This window comes from Gobio gobio (assembly GCF_949357685.1).
Source record: "Gobio gobio genome assembly, chromosome: 5".
Classification (NCBI taxonomy): Eukaryota; Metazoa; Chordata; class Actinopteri; order Cypriniformes; family Gobionidae; genus Gobio; species Gobio gobio.
The window spans coordinates 21,478,881-21,498,463 of record NC_137101.1 but is presented as its reverse complement, the minus strand read 5'-3'; the positions used below and the strand labels follow the sequence as shown (position 1 = coordinate 21,498,463).

General features: G+C 43.9%; 2 protein-coding genes across 2 annotated transcripts; both read right to left on the bottom strand.

The window, feature by feature from the left end:
• Positions 1-233: 233 nt before the first annotated feature.
• LOC307126159 (sialic acid-binding Ig-like lectin 14) lies at positions 234-4,648 on the bottom strand. The gene is made up of 8 exons (XM_079816565.1): positions 4,560-4,648; positions 4,282-4,351; positions 3,494-3,859; positions 3,065-3,385; positions 2,697-2,978; positions 2,301-2,388; positions 1,217-1,283; positions 234-1,037 (listed from the first exon to the last, which is right to left on the bottom strand). Exons 2-8 carry the CDS (start codon positions 4,325-4,327, stop codon positions 669-671), a joined length of 1,539 nt encoding a protein of 512 aa, XP_079672691.1. The 5' UTR covers positions 4,328-4,351; positions 4,560-4,648; the 3' UTR covers positions 234-668.
• Positions 4,649-14,168: 9,520 nt separating this feature from the next.
• LOC307126255 (sialic acid-binding Ig-like lectin 14) lies at positions 14,169-19,312 on the bottom strand (the record flags this gene model as incomplete). The annotated part of the gene is made up of 7 exons (XM_079816717.1): positions 14,169-14,267; positions 14,364-14,382; positions 17,317-17,409; positions 17,673-17,964; positions 18,051-18,371; positions 18,480-18,842; positions 19,267-19,312. The coding sequence occupies 7 exons, from the start codon at positions 19,310-19,312 to the stop codon at positions 14,169-14,171; spliced, it is 1,233 nt and encodes a 410-aa protein (XP_079672843.1).
• Positions 19,313-19,583: the final 271 nt, after the last annotated feature.

Sequence of the window (19,583 nt, the reverse complement as noted above, 5' to 3'; positions counted from 1 at the left end):
AAAAAAAATGTTAATAAGAAAAGCATGCTCCCATGCATTTATTGTACCCATAAAAAGAAACCTGAAATGTTCTGCACGTGCACAACACTTACCAACTCTTTAAAAACATTCAGGCTGAGAATCGAATCCTTCACAATTTAAATTGCCCCCAAAAGTGGAACTGTGATCGATATTGATTATTACATTTGGACTTTTTTTTTTTATGTTTTTGCATTTACACGGAATGTCATAATTTACATTGATTTTAAAGTGACTCGTCTACTGAAAATGTTTTATTTATTTATTTTATTTGAAAAGGTTTTCATCAAACTTCTCTCTGAATATTTACAATGTTTGACTGTAACAATAGAAAAAGAATACATAGTAATATGTAAAGGATCAAGTCAGCCATATAAATAATAAACACATGGACATGCAATACTGATTTAAGTTCAAATTATGAATTATTAAAAGCTAAATCTTACATGAATTCAATTAAAACTTCTGCCAAAACAATGATGTATAAAACAATCAATGAGACAAGAAAAAGAGCCCTAACAAGTTTGGTGGCATTACCATTGTAATGACGTTTTACTAATTGATTACTATATTCCTAACACTAAAATGCCATTTCCATAATTAAATACTATTGTTTTGCCATCCAAAAAACACACCCCTGCTGAAGTTCTCTATGGGTTACGATGTTTAACAGTTGCGTAAAGCTGAGAGGAGTCTACAAACAGCTCTTTCTCTGAATCCTTTGACTCTGTTTGTTTAGTAACCACATCTGCTTTTACAATCCCCTGAGCCTCTTTTGCTCTTGAAGACTCGCCCGCTGAGCTCTCTACCCTTGCCACATCTCCAGAACAACGTTGGACCACAGCGTAGTCAGCATGAAGTGAGGAAACGCCTTTGAACTCTCGTGACTCTGGTGTACAATTTTTGAAGTCAATGGAGGAATAAATGGGGGATTCTGGATTTTCTGTGGCAGTTCCAGCAGAAGACATCTTGACACCATTGGCATAAACAGACTCCGCTTCATTCTCGTGTGGAACGGCCTAAAAGATTGACAGGGTTGAATCAGTGATTGAAAGCTTTAATGTGTCGGTGTAAATTGTTCAGCAGTTTGTGTACTTTATTTGGTTGGTAAAAAGGGTATTTACGTTTGCTTACAACTTTAGGTTTTTGTGTAGTGAATAAATCGTTTGTGTGATTTTGTGTGTCATTTGTAACTCACATCACTGGTCGAAATGCTTCTTGTGGCACCTTCTCTTCTAGTCTGCAGAAGTTTCATACTCTTTTTTCTGAAAAGCATGGGTTCATGTTTAATATCAGTTCTACACTAGCGACCCCCAAAAAGTATTTTAACACCTCCACACTTAAAAATGTCTGAATGTCCAATGCCATCTTACGACCAATTCATACTTATTTTTCAAGGTGGCTAATTCGTACGAATTCGCAAACCCCAGTGACGGGTATAGGTTTAGGGGCGGGGTAAGGGATAGGTCATTCGTATACAAATTCATACGAATTAGCCACCTCGTAAAATACGTACAAATTGCCGTGAGATCGGGTTGTAATGTCCATTACATTGCAGGTACAAAATGACAAAGTGGCAAGTGGCATCAGCAAACAAAAGATGTAAGAGCATTTCTCAAAACTAACTTCTCTATTCTGTGCTTTATTTTTTCCAAAGTGGTTTTAGTGGATGTGTGAAGTAATCATAGTGTTGTTCATCATATTAGTATGTTTCATAAGTATATAGTGTCAAAATATGCTTTGTGATCATTGTGAATTGTATATCTGTTTTAAATGATAATTAATGTTTTAGTTTTTTTTGTATAAATGCCTCTTGGTTTGATATTTTGTTAAATAATATAACCACATTCATACTTTAATTTTTTGCTTAGATCCATTAAACACACATTATGTAAAAATGCAATGTTGTAATTTCGAAATTAAAATACATCTTGATATTTTTGAGGAGCAGAAAGTGACCAAAAGTTTAATCACATTTTCAAATTACAGTTTTAGAGTCATAGATATAAACTTTAGTATTAAGATTTTTCATTACTAATAGTTGCTACTGTTCTTGGAACAAAGTTGTATTGAAATATTTCCCTCCACATATATGAATAAATCACTTTCATCTGCACCATCTGTCAGAAAAGTATGTGAGCATAAGACAAAACCCATCAGCTCATTATCATACAGCATATTGAGTCTGTTCTGTGATCATTATCTTTTCTTCTCACCAAGTAACTTACTGTATTATTGTTGCTCTGCTACGGTTCTTAATACCTTATGAGTCGTTCACCTACCGTACACAGATAAATGTAACGGCACAGAACATAATGACCAGCACAGCTGCAACAGCAGCTCCAGACATCACAGAGGAAAGATTCACACCTAAAGAAGAATAAAGGAGTGTTTGGAAAACCACTGATGGTTCACTGATTCAATTAAACAAGGGCTAGCGAGTCATATCGTAATTTTTCAACAAAAAATAACAATAATGGCAGGAGCATGGGAACAATATGAAAAGTGAGAGATTAGCATTAGCATTAATGACTGATACTGTTACGGATTTTTTTCATTTACTAATCATCAGTTGACAGATCCTCAATTTCCCACAACCCTGTAGAGGATAAGCAATATGGAGAATTGATGGGATGAAATTTGTGTTCTATGTGATGAATCACAGAACTGAAACTCACGGTCAACAGGGGGAGGCATTTGAAGCAGCTGACTTGCATTGCCATGAGTGTTGTTGCCGACACACTCCAGAGTGAATGTGTGTGTGAGTGACTGATGAAGAGTGATGGAGCTCCTCAAGCCTGTGCTGTTCAATCGCTCTTCACTGATGAACGTGTTTGAAGAGTTAGTGACAGGACGTCCAGACAGATGCCACTCCAGTTCAGGAGAGGGATTCCCATCAACCTCACAGAAACACACAGTTACATCAGATCCATTACAGCTGGAGGAGATTTTAGGGGCATCTGAAAAATAGAAAGAGAGAATGAAGTGATGATTTATGGGCGTCTTTTAGAAGAGAAAAGAACAGTTGCCACAAAAAACATCCTACACTGAACATGTAATGTGATGTTGTCCTGTGCTGTTTTGTTCTTGTCCTGTAGCTGGTAGGTTATAGTGCAGGTCAAAGTGACTCTGTGGTGACGGTGAGTAGCAGTGAAGTTCAGATCAGAGATGAGCTCCTGTTGTCTGCTGCTCTCACTGAGGGGGATTCTGGGAGTGGAGCTCCATGTGAGAGTTGGTGGAGGAGAGGAGCAGAGAGACTCAGCAGAGCAGCGCAGACTCACAGAGCTCCCCTCCAACACTTCCTGTTTATCCTCCAACACCTCCTCTTCATCCTCATACAGCTTCACTGTGGGTTTGGGGGGAGACTCTGAAAGACACATAAGTACAAGATTAAGTGACAATGATGGCATGACAAATACATTTAAAATATTCATTTAACACATTAATTTATCAATAAAAGGCTCAAATCACTCACCAATGACATTTATAGTGGAGGGGTTTCCTGTATAGGTGTATTTCAGACCACCACTACCTTCAATCCTGAAGAAATAGTCACCATTGTGATTTGAACTAACATCATAAAAGATAGTGGTGCAGTTCTTCTCATGTAGTTTTCCAGTTATTTCCCCTTTTAAGTCATTATTTTTGGGAGAGCTGGAGTTAAACACTACATTTTTTTCTAAACTAGTCCCATTTTTGAGCCAACATCCTCTTGCACTCTCAGTGAGGTATTTGTCATCTTCTTCCTTAATCTCAAATCTGCACTTTATGTTCACGCAGGATCCACTGAGAGCTTTAATCTTCTCTGGCAGACTGACGCTGAAATCTCTACAGTAAACACCTACAACACACACATGATGAAAATCATTCAGACACAAGCAGAAACAAACACTGAAGCATTCAGACAAACCAACACATTTCTGTTTTTATACAAAATGCAAAATTACAAAATTATTTTTTTCACCCATTACAAAACATTCATTTGTATTACGATTATTATTAAAAAGGGTAAACATAAGCAGAACAGCAGCAACAATGAAATAAAATATTCAACTATTCAATTTAATCTAAATAGTAATATTATTTTTATTGAGAAAAGAATTGATTTTCAACATTAGATAAATGTTCTTAAGTGTTTGTAAGTAAACTATCTGAAGCACCATAGTATCAGAATAATAGTTTAGCACTTGAATTCACGCTCTCATTCACGTCACACTTTTGTTGTTTAAAAACTAAATGTGCAGAAGAGAAAGGAAACCACACCTTGTAACAGAAAAGAGAAAAGAATGATTTTCTCTGCCTTATTCATTTCTTCATTAACAGACGCTCAGTCCTGTGAAGAAACGCACACTAATAAATCTGCACAAACACAACAAAAATAAACTCATATAAATCATAAATATAATCTGATCATAAACTGATCATTTTCGTAATTATACTGAACAGATATTTATGAACTCACTGTAAGTGTCCAGCAGCTCAATAAACTGAACACTTCTGAAGAAACATATAAAGGAGAATAAGAAGAGTTCAAGACTTGCCAGAGATGAGAACATTTTTTGTATTTTTTCCTAAATGCAGAAGGACACCAAGTTCTGTATTGTGGCGTCAGCCGATGATTTGAGACTGTGGTAAACTGCGCTGTATACTGAACATAAATATACTGACTGACAGAACAACTTCCTGTATCGGCATCAACATACATTCTATTCACATACAGCAACATCAGTAAATAATCACCAACCTTGTACAAAGTGGAAGATCATATAAATAATTCAGTAAAATTATTATACAGGTTTTGAACTTCAACACATATGCCTATTCAGTTGCTGTCATTTTCAGTATTAAAAAATAAATGTGACACGTTCCATCAGTTTCCTGCTCAGTATTCATACTAAGAGGAGCTTAATTTTTTCTTTGAACCAAAAGCATCTGATAAAGTGTAATCACATCTTTATGCAGAAAAGGGAAATGGTATTTAAAGAATCTGCATTGCCGTATTAACTCATCAGCAGCAGCCTTTTAAAATTGGTGAAGTGGTGAAAAAAGTGCATTGGTGAATTCGATGATCTAAGAGAAATTTTCAGTTCTCTGCTGTTTGGAGCAGGTTTGGAGTCAGTAGGACATAGAGATGCTCACTTCTGATTGGATTTAATACGGTCTCCACTTGTTGCAATACAACTTACAACTTACCCCTGAGATCTGCTACATCACTGCTCTGTACCAGTGATTTTCTGACAGAATTCACACACGTCGCTGACTGAACATGGATGGTTTGCAACAAAGTAGCATTCTTTCAGCATTTTGATTTTAGATGCATTTAAAATATGTTGCTCAGATGAGAAAATGCAACACTGTGCTGTGTCATTTCTCCATATATGGATTTTGAAAAATAATTTTGACTTCTTAAAAGCATTTATTTATGGTTATCAGGCCTGAACCATTGCAAAAAGCACTGCAGAAGACTATAAAAAAAAACAGAAGAAAAGTATAAAAACAGTTTATTCTTATACAAAAAACCCCCACAAATTACAGACTTACTTAATAAAAACATAGGTGACACTTTACAATTGTCACGGAACTACGAAAAAATAGAAGACAGGCAGAGAAGTCAGATCCAAATGCAGGGGAAATTTAATAAAAAAAACAATCAAAAACCAGGAACAAAGTAACACTGATGAAAAAACCCACTAAAGAAACCATGGGGAACAGGGAACAGGGAACAGGGAACAGGGAACAGGGAACAGGGAACAGGGAACAGGGAACAGGGAACAGGGAACAGGGAACAGGGAACAGGGAACAGGGAACAGGGAACAGGGAACAGGGAACACCTGCATGACAACAAACAACGACTGACAGAGAACAACTGAAGCACTGGGGTATATATACACACACAAGGGGAACAAGGTTAACAAGATAACAAGGGGAATGGAAAACGTCTCGGTTACGTATGTAACCCTCGTTCCCTGAAGGAGGGAACGGAGACGTACGTCGGAACTGACCGACGAATTGGGATCTGATCTCAGAGACCAATCTACTTCGAGTGTATTAAAAACGAGCCAATGGAGATTGGCATGCGATCCACGCATTCCACGCACCGCCCCGCAGCGCGGGTATAAATAAGGAAGTGGAATGCTTGATCATTGCTTTTTTCTGCTGAGGAGCCGAACTAGTGACTCGGCCCCCTAGCGGAAGCACAGCACCTGGCGACGGGACGTACGTCTCCGTTCCCTCCTTCAGGGAACGAGGGTTACATACGTAACCGAGACGTTCCCTTTCAGTCGGTCACGTTCGACGTACGTCGGAACTGACCGACGAATTGGGATCCCTACCAAAACGCCAGGGCGCTGGCCCTTCCAGCGTCCTGCTTGAGCGCACTGGACCGTCTTAGATGGTACGGAAGTCAGGGCTCCAAGCAGGGAGGTCAGTCACTGCTGTTTCTGCAAGACCCACTCAGTGTGACTATTGGATAACGCTGGGAAAGCGTGCCCGTCTCGGGAGATGGTACGCTGCGGAGCCACGTCCTTCAGTAGAAGGCTAGGTGGCAGAATACACATAAGGACTAACCTGGCAGGGTAGTGCAACATATGGCAGTCTCTGGGGTGGTTCCAGCCTGGTCCCAGGGGGGAAAGAACACGCCCAGAGACGACAGAGCGGGCTCTGTCAAGGGAAAGACACGGGGCTAGCCGAGTAGGGTAGCTGGTACCGTGGAAGAATACACATATGGGGTAGCCGTGAGGGGACCGCTACATATGGAACCCAGCCTACACACACGTTTCACAAGCATACGGGTGCAGGCCTGGCGTCAGACGGCCGCAACGTCTGGCACCGCAGGGGTGACGGAGGAGCTCGACAGGGTTAGCCGTTTCCGGGGAACACAACTGGAGAAAAATAGACGCACGTATCCGGCCCAAAGGGCGGGAGTGGCGTTGCAAGCCGACACTTAGAACGGGCACTTAGCGCTACTGGCCACTGGGGGCGAGGATGCGGGAAGATACCGGCTCTACACGGAGGCTATAGAATCTAGCGAACGTGTTAGGTGTCGCCCAGCCCGCAGCTCTACATATATCTGTCAGCGAGGCGCCTTGAGCCAGCGCCCAGGAAGAAGCAACACTCCTTGTTGAATGAGCTCGCAACCCGAACGGGCAAGGCACGTCTTGGGACTGGTAAGCCAAGACGATAGCATCCACTATCCAGTGGGCCAACCTCTGCTTGGAGACAGCCTTTCCCTTCTGCTGGCCTCCGTAACAGACGAAGAGTTGCTCTGAGGTCCGAAAGCTTTGAGTCCGGTCGACGTAAGCGCGGAGAGCGCGGACGGGACATAACAAAGCCTGGGCTGGGTCTGCCTCCTCCGAAGGCAGCGCTTGCAGGTTCACTACCTGGTCCCGGAAGGGAGTGGTAGGAACCTTGGGCACGTATCCAGGCCGGGGTCTCAGGACAACGTGAGAGTTGGCCGGCCCGAATTCTAGGCACGATTCGTTGACCGAAAGTGCATGCAGGTCCCCTACCCTCTTGATGGAGGCCAATGCCGTCAGAAGCACTGTCTTCATTGACAGGATTTTAAGCTCCACAGACTGCAAAGGCTCAAAGGGAGGGCTCTGAAGTGCTCTGAGCACTAGAGCTAAGTCCCAAGAGGGTAACGAGTTTGGACGAGGAGGATTTAGCCTCCTCGCACCTCTGAGGAACCTGACGATTAAGTCGTGCTTTCCTACGGACTTACCTTCGACTGCGTCGTGATACGCCGCTATTGCTGCGACGTACACTTTGAGGGTGGAGGGAGACAGCCTTCGCTCCAGCCCATCTTGCAGGAAAGAAAGCACGACACTAATCGAACACCTTCGGGGGTCTTCCCGGTGGGAAGAGCACCATTCAACGAACAGGTTCCACTTCAAAGCGTAGAGGCGCCTCGTAGAGGGGGCTCTAGCAGAAGAGATGGTGTCTACCACTGCCTGTGGTAGACCACCTAGAACCTCCGCGTCCCGTCCAGGGACCAGACATGGAGTTTCCAGAGGTCTGGACGCGGGTGCCATAGAGTGCCCCGTCCCTGAGAAAGAAGGTCCCTCCTCAGGGGGATCGGCCAAGGAGGGGCTGTCGCGAGGAGAGTTAGTTCTGGGAACCAGGTCCGGTTGGGCCAGTAGGGCGCAACTAACAAGACCTGCTCCTCGTCCTCCCTGACCTTGCACAGGGTCTGTGCAAGAAGGCTCACTGGGGGAAACGCATATTTGCGCAGGTCCCGGGGCCAGCTGTGCGCCAGTGCATCCGTGCCGAGGGTGCCCCCGGACAGGGAATAGTACCACTGGCAATGGGTCGAGTCCGGAGAGGCAAACAGGTCTACCTGTGCGGCTCCGAAGAGGTCCCATATCAGCTGGACCGCCTGGGGATGGAGTCGCCACTCCCCCGGAGGTGTCGACTGGCGAGAGAGCTCGTCGGCTGTCTGGTTCAGCGCACCTGGGATGTGAATGGCACGAAGCGACCTCAGATGCTTCTGACTCCAAAGGAGGAGGTGGCGGGCGAGTTGGAACATGCAACGGGAGCGTAGACCACCCTGACGGTTGATGTACGCAACGGCCGCAATGTTGTCCGTACGGACCAGTACATGCTTGCCACGTAGCGGCCCCTTGAGGCGGCGCAGTGCCAAGTGTACCGCTAACAACTCGAGGCAATTGATATGCCAATGCAATTGAGGTCCCGTCCACAGACCTGAAACTGCATGCCCGTTGTACGTGGCCCCCCAGCCCGTGGAGGAGGCATCCGTGAAGAGCACAGCATGCCTGGACACTTGTTCTAAGGGCACCCCGGCCCGGAGAAACGAAGCGTCGGACCATGGGCTGAAAGTTTGGCGGCAGTAAGGAGTCACTGGGACCCGGTACTGGCCGCTCTGCCACGCCCACCTCGGGACTCGGCCATGGAGCCAGTGTTGAAGCGGTCTCATATGAAGCAATCCGAGCGGCGTTACCGCGGCTGCAGATGCCATATGCCCCAGGAGCCTCTGAAAAAATTTCAGTGGGACCGCCGTCCTGTTCTTGAACGAATTCAAGCAGTTCAACACTGACCGGACCCGCTCTTCCGTGAGGCGCGCAGTCTGGCTGACCGAATCCAGCTCCATACCGAGATAAGAGATCCTCTGTGCGGGACAGAGTTTGCTCTTCTCTCGGTTGACCCGAAGGCCCAACAGGCTGAGGTGACTGAGCACCATGTCCCTGTGTTCGCACAACTGCTCCCGAGACTGGGCGAGTATAAGCCAGTCGTCGAGATAGTTGAGGACGCGAACGCCGCGTTCTCTGAGCGGAACAATGGCTGCCTCTGCGACTTTCGTGAAGACGCGAGGCGACAGGGACAGCCCGAAGGGCAAGACTTTGTACTGATATGCCTTCCCCTCGAACGCAAAACGTAGGAACGGTCTGTGTCGAGGAAGGATAGAGACATGAAAGTACGCGTCCTTCAGGTCGATCGCTGCAAACCAATCTTGGGGACGGATGCATTCGAAAATGCGTTTCTGCGTTAGCATCCGGAACGGGAGCTTGTGCAGGGCCCGATTCAGGATACGCAGGTCCAAGATTGGCCGTAACCCACCCCCTTTCTTGGGTACAATGAAGTAGGGGCTGTAGAACCCCGCCTTCATATCGGCTGGAGGAACCGGCTCGATCGCGTCCTTCGCCAGCAGGACATCGATCTCTGACCGCAAGACCTGGGCATCGCTGCTCCGCACTGAGGTGAAGAGGATGCCCTTGTACTTGGGAGGCCGGCGAGCGAACTGAATCGCGTAGCCGAGTCTGATGGTACGGATGAGCCAGCGAGACGGCCTGGGGAGCTGAAGCCAAGCCCCCAGAGACCGTACAAGCGGGACCAACGGCACCACAGACGTACCCGGGGTGGGGCAGCGAAGTGGAATGGACGGACCCGACTCGGGAGGCCCGGAGGCGGCCCGGAGTGTTGTCCGAATATTCCAGGGCGGGGCAGAGTGTGGGTGAGAAGGCCCGGGGGCGTTCTCGGTGCCCACACTGCTGCCCCCTGGCGAGGGGGAGAGGGGAGGAAAGGAGTGGCAAGGCCCGGGGGCGTCGCGCACTGCCAACCTGGCCCTCTTGGGGCCCAGGGAAAATAGAAACTGCTCTTTTATTGAGAATGTGGGTGCCGCTGGACTCCGGAGAGCCAGCGGCAGAGATGTAACACCAGTCGGGGCCCCCCGGTCCTCCTCCGGGGGGTGGGAGAAAGATGCGGACATCATCTCCCTCAGAGCAGCTCCCGTCTTCCCTGGGCTGCCCGTCTCAGGGCCGCTTCCCCTTGCGCTTGCCGGCTGGTTTAGCGGAGCCCTGAGCGGGTTGGGCGCCTCCCTTACGTCCGGCACCCTGCTTTCCCGGTGGAGGCTGCTGCTTGGGTTTCGCAGGGGCGGAGGCGGACGCAGGGGGACGCCCTCGGCGACGAGCAGGCGGAGGTGCTGCCGACGACGACTGGGTGGAGGCAGCAGCGGGTCGTCGGGGCAGGATGTTTTTGATGGCCTCCGTCTGCTTCTGGGCCACCGAGAACTGCTGGGCGAAGCTCTCGATGGCGTCGCCGAAGAGGCCGGCCTGACAGACAGGGGCGTTGAGAAACCGGACCTTGTCGGAATCACGCATGTCTGCCAGGTTCAGCCACAGGTGGCGTTCCTGGACCACTAGTGTGGACATCGCCCGACCCAGGGAGCGTGCAGTGACTTTCGTCGCCCGGAGAGCGAGGTCAGTCGCCGCACGCAGTTCCTGCATAACACCCTGGTCGGAACTACCCTCGTGCAATTGCTTTAGCGCCTTGGCCTGGTGGACCTGCAGGAGCGCCATAGCATGCAGAGATGATGCGGCTTCCCCGCAGGCGGTGTAAGCCCTGCCCGTGAGACCGGACGAGAACTTACACGCCCGGGAGGGGAGACGCGGGGCACCCCGCCAGTCCGCAGCGGTCTTGGGACACAGTTGCATCGCCACAGACCGCTCGACTGAGGGGATTCCCACGTAGCCCTTAGCCGCACCACCATCGAGAGTAGTGAGGACGGAGGAGTCAGTCGACCGTGAGCGAGCGTTGTAAGGCGCTACCCACGATTTCGTGATCTCCTGATGCACTTCCGGGAAGAAAGGAACCGGGGCGGGGCGCTGAGAACCAGCACGGGCCGTCCCGAGAAACCAATCGTCCAACCGCGAGGGTTCGGGACACGGTGGAGGGTTCCACTCGAGCCCGACACTCGCGGCGGCCCGGGAAAGCATAGCCGTAAGCTCTGGGTCGGACTCGGGCAACGCTGTCACACCCGAAGGGGGCAGCGCAGCCGAATCTTCATCCTCAGAGCCCATTAGCTCGTCCCCCGATGCTGCAATCGACAGCATGTCCTCAGCCGGAGCCCCAAAAGAAACGCCTGGGACCTCCCGGGGGAGGCCAGCGCGCTCTTCTGGAAGCTCCACCGGCGCAGCGGAGGGGGGAGGGGCCCGAGGAGCCGTTTGACCCGTCGGGGAAGCCCTCACAGTAACCCTCAGGTCCCCACCAAGGCCATCAGCCAAAGTAGCAGCCCTCTGCTTTGCAGCGGGAGGACCACTAGATCGGGGGATGCGCAATGGTGCTCCGCCTCTTTCGAGGTAATGGAGTCTGGACCGTAAAACTGCGATGGTCATGTTCCCGCAATGGGAACATGAGTCATTCACGAACGCAGCCTCAGCGTGCTGAACGCCCAAACACGTGAGACAACGAACGTGACCGTCAGCTGGGGACAGATATCGACCGCATCCAGAAACACACGGTTTGAATGACATCTTGAAAAAGACGCAGGGTCAAACCGTGTTGCTCTTTTAGAAAGGAAACTGCTCTTTTAACGTGCTGAAGCACTCAGGGAGATGACCGCGGCACCACACAGTACAAAGGTGCAAGCCTGTGTGTGCACTCAGAAATAGGAAACGCCCAGCGAACCAACAGCTGATCTCCGTCTGAAGCGGCACTCGCTGACGCGCTGTCACACCCGCACTGGAAGCAGATCCTCTCACGAGACTCGTCAAAAACACTCTTCGTAGAAACAGGAAACATTCACTGTTCGGCTCCGAAGTAGAAAGCAATGATCAAGCATTCCACTTCCTTATTTATACCCGCGCTGCGGGGCGGTGCGTGGAATGCGTGGATCGCATGCCAATCTCCATTGGCTCGTTTTTAATACACTCGAAGTAGATTGGTCTCTGAGATCAGATCCCAATTCGTCGGTCAGTTCCGACGTACGTCGAACGTGACCGACTGAAAGGGAACACCTGGGAAGATTTATCGACATGAAAAACTACAAAGAACTACAAAACTCCACAGGAACAGGACATAGAAAAGAACACAGAACCTAGGCACAAATAAACTTCAATATAAAAGTCCCAAGTGCAAGACACAGAACAGATGTGACAACAATAAGGTTTTATTTGTTAACATAAGTTATTAGTGAACATTAACTTACAAACATCACTACTTCTTCAACATTTATTAATCTTAGTCGATGGTCATTTCAACGTTTACATATATGTTTTTAGTCAACATTTGTTAATGCACTGTGAACTAACATGAACAAACAATGATTAATTCGATTTTTTTTTTTACTAACAGTAACAAAGATTAATATAAGTTTTAAACATATATTGCTCACTGTTAGTGTGTGTTAGCTCATGCATTAACTATGGAAAATATGCATATAAAACCCTGAAAGTACAGCTTTTTTGTCAGAAAGTCAATATACTCACAAAAAGACACAAATTAGATATTATATTAAATAAAAATTTGAATACATGCACATTTACATTTTTTGTAATCTCTCCTTTTCTTAAATAGTATGTGAGATTAGAAGAAGTGTGTCTGAAATCATGGTATACCAAATGGATGGTCCACTATTCACTCTAAAAAAAAAAGGTTCTATATGGCACCAAAAATGGTTCTTTGTCGTAATCATAGAGGAACCACTTTTGGTGCTATATAGCACCATATCTGAACATGTTCTGTATATGGTAGCGGTGCTATATAGCACCTTAGTTAGAGGTATAGCACCTTAGTCAAAGAACCGGTGAAGAACCTCTGAAGAACTGCTGAAGAACCACTGAAGCACCAAAATTGGTGCTATATATATAGCACTTAAAAAGGTTCCCCTATAATTACGAGCCAAGAACCATTTTTGGTGCCATATAGAACCTTTTTTTTTTAGAGTATTCCAGGTAGAAATCTGTGCACAGTCTAATGACTAATATTGCCCACAAACCATTTAGGTGAGGATTTGATTCAGAACTACAAACACAAATAAAAAGATATTTAAGCATGGTAGATATGAAACAGATGGTGAAACGCCCTGACTTTCAGAACAACATGCTACTTGTTTTCTCTCCAATTGAGCTGTGTAAATTTAATTCAATATAATGTGGAATGTGTATATGAAGATGTTAACTGTTACAGGATGATTGACAGGCCAGTTTACAATGACAGAAAGCACGTAACTATGCAACAGAACACAGTTATGATGTGGTAGTGCAGGTATGTCCCAAAGCTTGCCTGCTTTTTCTGTGACACTTTATATTAGGTGTCCCTAAATACTACTTACATCAAAAAATAAGTACAATTTGCTTATTGTATTAATATTGTAATGCAAAACACTTGTTGCTCTATTGAGGTGGGATACGGGTAAGGTTAGGGGTAGGTCTGGTGGTATGGGTTTAAGGGTGGGCTAAGGTGTAAGAGAAGGTTCAACTGATTTACAGAAATTAATAATTACAACTGTAATTATATCCAGGTATTTTTTTAAATGTAAGTTCAATGTAAAAACATGTACTGTATGAACACAATAAGTATGCATTCAAATGATTAATACATCGCAGTAAAAGACATTTAATATAAAGTGGGACCACTTTTTCTTAAGAGTACATACTTTTACAGCATATAGTATAGGCAAATCAAATCTAGCCATCTAAACATTTTTTTCCTGACAAGCTAATTGCATATGTGCATGAATGGGAAAATAAATGTTTATTTCAAACAACTAAATAGATTTCCATAAAATATGACAAAAATCTTGTCAAAATTGGTCTTCATGCTTTTGTAATGTATCAGACATAGGATCCATGTGTTAAATCATGAAAGAACAACTGACTGAAGAAAACAAAGAAGGGAATAAAATGTGTATTTGTTGTTTATTGTGTGTCACCTCTCTTAATGTTCAAAGTCTCATATTCAGAGGGTGGAGCTGAGAGCTGAAGAGAAGCATATGTGTCTGCGGCCTCATTCTGAGCCTGAAAACAAAAACACTTTCAAACGCCATCATCATCATTATCATGATCCTATATCATGACTTACTATACCTAGGCCTTATAACAAAGAATACTCACCTTCTGCTTGGTGGACAATCTGGAAAGAAAGGATATTAGGTTACTAATGGACCTTTTTTTTTTCTTTGATTGGGCACCTGTGACAGGACTCTCTCATAGACTGTGAGCCATCCATGATGGTCTAGTGGTGTAATTCTAGTTTGCATGAGGGGCGGTTTCAAATTTTTCAAAAGTGTTCATGTTTAATATCAGTTAGATGCTAGCTTTACAGGGAGCAAAATCAAAAGTCAAATGTGACTGGCAAGTGAATCAACTTCACTGTAAAAAAATATATGATCAATAAGTTATGACAACATATGTTTTTTACATTGTTTTAACTCATCAAAATAAGTTAAGCAATTTTCAAAAAATGTATATAATTTATATTATATACGACTCATTTTTAAGTCAGTTTAACGTGACTTAAGTTGAAATTACTTAAACATCCAAGTTGATTGTACTTAATTTCATGCTGCAACTTTTTTTTTTTTACAGTGTTGTGTAGTTACCCCACTTAGTCAAACTTAAAAAATACCTAAATGTCAATTACAATGTAGATATAAAATGACAAAGCGAGTGGCATCTGCAACCAAATGATGTAAGAGCTTTTCTCAGAACTAACCTCTGTATTTATTATTTTGGCTTAACTGGTGTTGAGTAGTTTTTAGTGGATGTGTGAACCATCAACTCACATTAGTGTAGTGTCAAAATACGTTTTGTGTTTATCTTGAATTCTATATCTATTTTTAATAATTGAAATGCTAAATTAATTGTTGTGAAATGTTTTGCTTTTGATGTTTTGATTTTTTGTATACAAATGCATCTTGGTTTGATATTTTTTTGCTTGGATCTATTCATTTGTTTGAACATACATTATGTAAAAATGGAACTCATACATACCATGATTTGAATACATCACTTCTGTGATTAACAAGTTTGTAATTTCTAAACTGCAAAAAAAACCTTTTACTTAAAAAAAGAGTAAAGGTATTATATTAACATGTATAACCTCACATCTATACCAAATGTAAGGAAACATGTTATTACTTATTACTTGATAGTCACCTGAAATTTTTGCAGTCATTATGTAAACCTTTGGTATATTTTTTTGTTATTATTATTTTCAATAGTTGCTAGTCTTGCTACTGTTCTTGGAATTAAGTTATATTTAAAGGTCCCATGGCATGAAATTTTCATTTTATGAGGTATTTCAACATTAATATGAGTTCCCCTAGCCTGAATATTGTCCCCAAGTGGATAGAAATGTTGATCGGTGTAAAACCGAGTTCTGGCTGTCTTTCTCTGCCTTTGAGAAAATGACAGGCCATACGAGCCAATCCTGAAGTCTCCTGGTTTGACGTCCAAGCAGGAACGGTTACCTCCCTTTCCCCCCGCCCAGAGAATCTGGCACGCCCATGCAAGCGCTCGAGAGATCACCATTGCTTGTGAACGAGTGAACGCTGGCAGTTTCTCAGTGTTTAGGATGTACAAATGAAAACAGAAATCTTTTTTCAGTTCCTTCTGATCTGTGATCAGTGATTTCTTATGTGTAGCTAATTATTTATTATTCGTGCACACACTGCGGCTTCTCTCTCTCCCGACAGAACGGTGTTTTCGTGTTTTCTATCTTGTGAGTCAGTGTTTTTGTACGTCCTCGTCGCATCTATCTGTTCTTAAATGTGCATACAGTCGGGAGTTTCTGCTCAACATTTTGGCAGAGCCACATCTTTAGAGATAAACCTCACGCACGCCGAAGCTCGGCCTTCAACATCCCCGACCCCCAGTACTGCATCTGGCCCACAGCGGAGGCACCAAACGCGGCGTGAGATTAAGCAGAAGGGGGGTAAGCGTGAGGGTATCCGGCTAGGCTAGCCAGCTTTCCCCACAATAAACTGGATTACATTCGATTACAGCTGTTGTGTCTTTGTTTGCGCTGTGTAAGTTACTCAATGCGCGTCACTGACGCTTTTCATATGATTGGAACATATGTAGAAATAATGCTTTAATCAAACTTACTAACTCGTTCATCTCGCTGTAATGGTACATTGCATGTGTTACAAAGTTGGTAATAATGATGAAGACGGACTCGGCGTGACTGGGACTCGTGTTTATTCAGAACTCTCAGATACAAACACAATAAACTCGCGCTGACAGACAGCGCTCTCATAACTCAGTAGTTACTATAAATAACTTTGTTAGCAATCGCTCCGTCTCCGTGATGTCCGGTTCGCGAACGAATCATTCTTTTGAATCGGTTCTTTTTAGTGAACCGAACCAGTTCACCAAATCGGACTGAATCGTTCTCAACGGTTCACGTCTCGAGTCAGCGCTGATCCATAATTTACTAAAGTTACTAACTTTCTGACATGAGTGACAGCCCCTCCGACTAGAAATAAACTAATAACCTGAAGTATATGCTAGTATCTACAACAGTTCACCCTGAACTGAGACATGCTGAGAGAACTGATGAGAAGTGAAGTCAGGTCCATCCGTCTCTCTGGCAGCAGCTCGTGCGTCGTATGCCTCGTTAAACCACGCCCCCTCCGCTAATTTCAAATGCAAAGATGTCAGCCAATCACAACAGTGGGCGTTTTTACTGAAGTCTCACAGCAGACACGCCTCTTGTAACAGGGCCTTCAGCCACAGGGCAAACAGCAGTATAGACAAAATGCCTTTTATTTCTAAATTATGACATTTTATGATGTAAAAATCATACTGACAATATAAGTACACCTCAGGAAACACTATAAAATAATAGAAAAATGCCATGCCATGGGACCTTTAAGTATTTTCCTCCACATTACTGAATAAATCACTTTCATCTGCACCGTATGTAAAAGCATCTGAGTTAATATACAGCAAAATCCATCAGCTCATTATCATACATTGAGTCTGTTCTGTGATCATTATCTTCTATCTAAGCCATTTATTATTGTTGTTCTGCTATGGTTCTTAATATGTGTCGTTCACCTACCGTACACAGATGCATGTAATGGCACAGAACATAATGACCAGCACAGCTACAGCTGCAACAGCAACTCCATCATCACAGAGGAAAGATTCACACCTAAAGAAGAATAAAGGAGTGTTTGGAAAAAACACTGATCACTGATTCAATTAAACAAGGGCTAGCGAGTCTTATCGTTATCTTTAAACAACTAAATAACAATAATGGCGGGAGCATGGGAACGATATCAAAAGTGAGAGATTGGCCTTAGCATTAATGACTGATACTGTTAAGGCTTTTTTTTTCATTTACTAATCATCAGGATAAGCAATATGGAGAATGGATGGGATGAAATTTGTGTTCTATGGGATGAATCACAGAACTGAAACTCACGGTCAACAGGGGGAGGCATTTGAAGCAGCTGACTTGCATTGCCATGAGTGTTGTTGCCGACACACTCCAGAGTGAATGTGTGTATGAGTGACTGATGAAGAGTGATGGAGCTCCTCAAGCCTGTGCTGTTCAATCGCTCTTCACTGATGAACGTGTTTGAAGAGTTAGTGACAGGACGTCCAGACAGATGCCACTCCAGTTCAGGAAAGGGATTCCCATCAACCTCACAGAAACACACAGTTATATCAGATCCGTTACAACTGGAGGAGATTTTAGGGGCATCTGAAAAATAGAAAGAGCGAATGAAGTGATGATTTATGGGCGTCTTTTAGAAGAGAAAAGAACAGTTGCCACAAAAAACATCCTACACTGAACATGTAATGTGATGTTGTCCTGTGCTGTTTTGTTCTTGTCCTGTAGCTGGTAGGTTATAGTGCAGGTGAAAGTGACTCTGTGGTGACGGTGAGTAGCAGTGAAGTTCAGATCAGAGATGAGCTCCTGTTGTCTGCTGCTCTCACTGAGGGGGATTCTGGGAGTGGAGCTCCATGTGAGAGTTGGTGGAGGAGAGGAGCAGAGAGACTCAGCAGAGCAGCGCAGACTCACAGAGCTCCCCTCCAACACTTCCTGTTTATCCTCCAACACCTCCTCTTCATCCTCATACAGCTTCACTGTGGGTTTGGGGGGAGACTCTGAAAGACACATAAGTACAAGATTAAGTGACAATGATGGCATGACAAATACATTTAAAATATTCATTTATCACATTAATTTATCAATAAAAGGCTCAAATCACTCACCAATGACATTTATAGTGGATATGTTTCCTGTATAGGTGTATTTCAGACCACCACTACCTTCAATCCTGAAGTAATATTTACCATTGTGATTTGAACTAACATCATAAAAGATAGTGGTGCAGTTCTTCTCATGTAGTTTTCCAGTTATTTCCCCTTTTAAGTCATTATTTTTGGGAGAGCTGGAGTTAAACACTACATTTTTTTCTAAACTAGTCCCATTTTTGAGCCAACATCCTCTTGCACTCTCAGTGAGGTATTTGTCATCTTCCTTAATCTCAAATCTGCACTTTATGTTCACGCAGGATCCACTGAGAGCTTTAATCTTCTCTGGCAGACTGATGCTGAAATCTCTACAGCAAACACCTACAACACACACATGATGAAAAGCATTCAGACACAAGCAGAAACAAACACTGAAGCATTCAGACAAACCAACACATTTCTGTTTTTATACAAAATGCTACAAACAAAATAATTTTTTTCACCCATTACAAAACATTCATTTGTATTACGATTATTATTAAAAAGGGTAAACATAAGCAGAACAGCAGCAACAGTGAAATAAAATATTCAACTATTCAATTTAATCTAAATAGTAATAATATTATTTTTATTGAGAAAAGAATTGATTTTCAACATTAGATAAATGTTCTTAAGTGTTTGTAAGTAAACTATCTGAAGCACCATAGTATCAGAATAATAGTTTAGCACTTGAATTCACGCTCTCATTCACGTCACACTTTTGTTGTTTAAAAACTAGATGTGCAGAAGAGAAAGGAAACCACACCTTGTAACAGAAAAGAGAAAAGAATGATTTTCTCTGCCTTATTCATTTCTTCATTAACAGACGCTCAGTCCTGTGAAGAAACACACACTAATAAATCTGCACAAACACAACAAAAATAAACTCATATAAATCATAAATATAATCTGATCATAAACTGATCATTTTCGTAATTATACTGAACAGATATTTATGAACTCACTGTAAGTGTCCAGCAGCTCAATAAACTGAACACTTCTGAAGAAACATATAAAGGAGAATAAGAAGAGTTCAAGACTTGCCAGAGATGCGAATTTTTTTTGTATTTTTTCCTAAATGCA

Coding starts and splice junctions, on each gene's coding strand:
- LOC307126159 (XM_079816565.1), bottom strand. CDS start 4,327: ATGAATAAGGCAGAGAAAATCATTCTTTTCTCTTTTCTGTTACAAG. Junction 3,386..3,493: donor CTCCACTATAAATGTCATTG/GTGAGTGATTTG, acceptor TGTGTCTTTCAG/AGTCTCCCCCCAAACCCACA. Junction 1,284..2,300: donor GTTACATTTATCTGTGTACG/GTAGGTGAACGA, acceptor CATGCTTTTCAG/AAAAAAGAGTATGAAACTTC.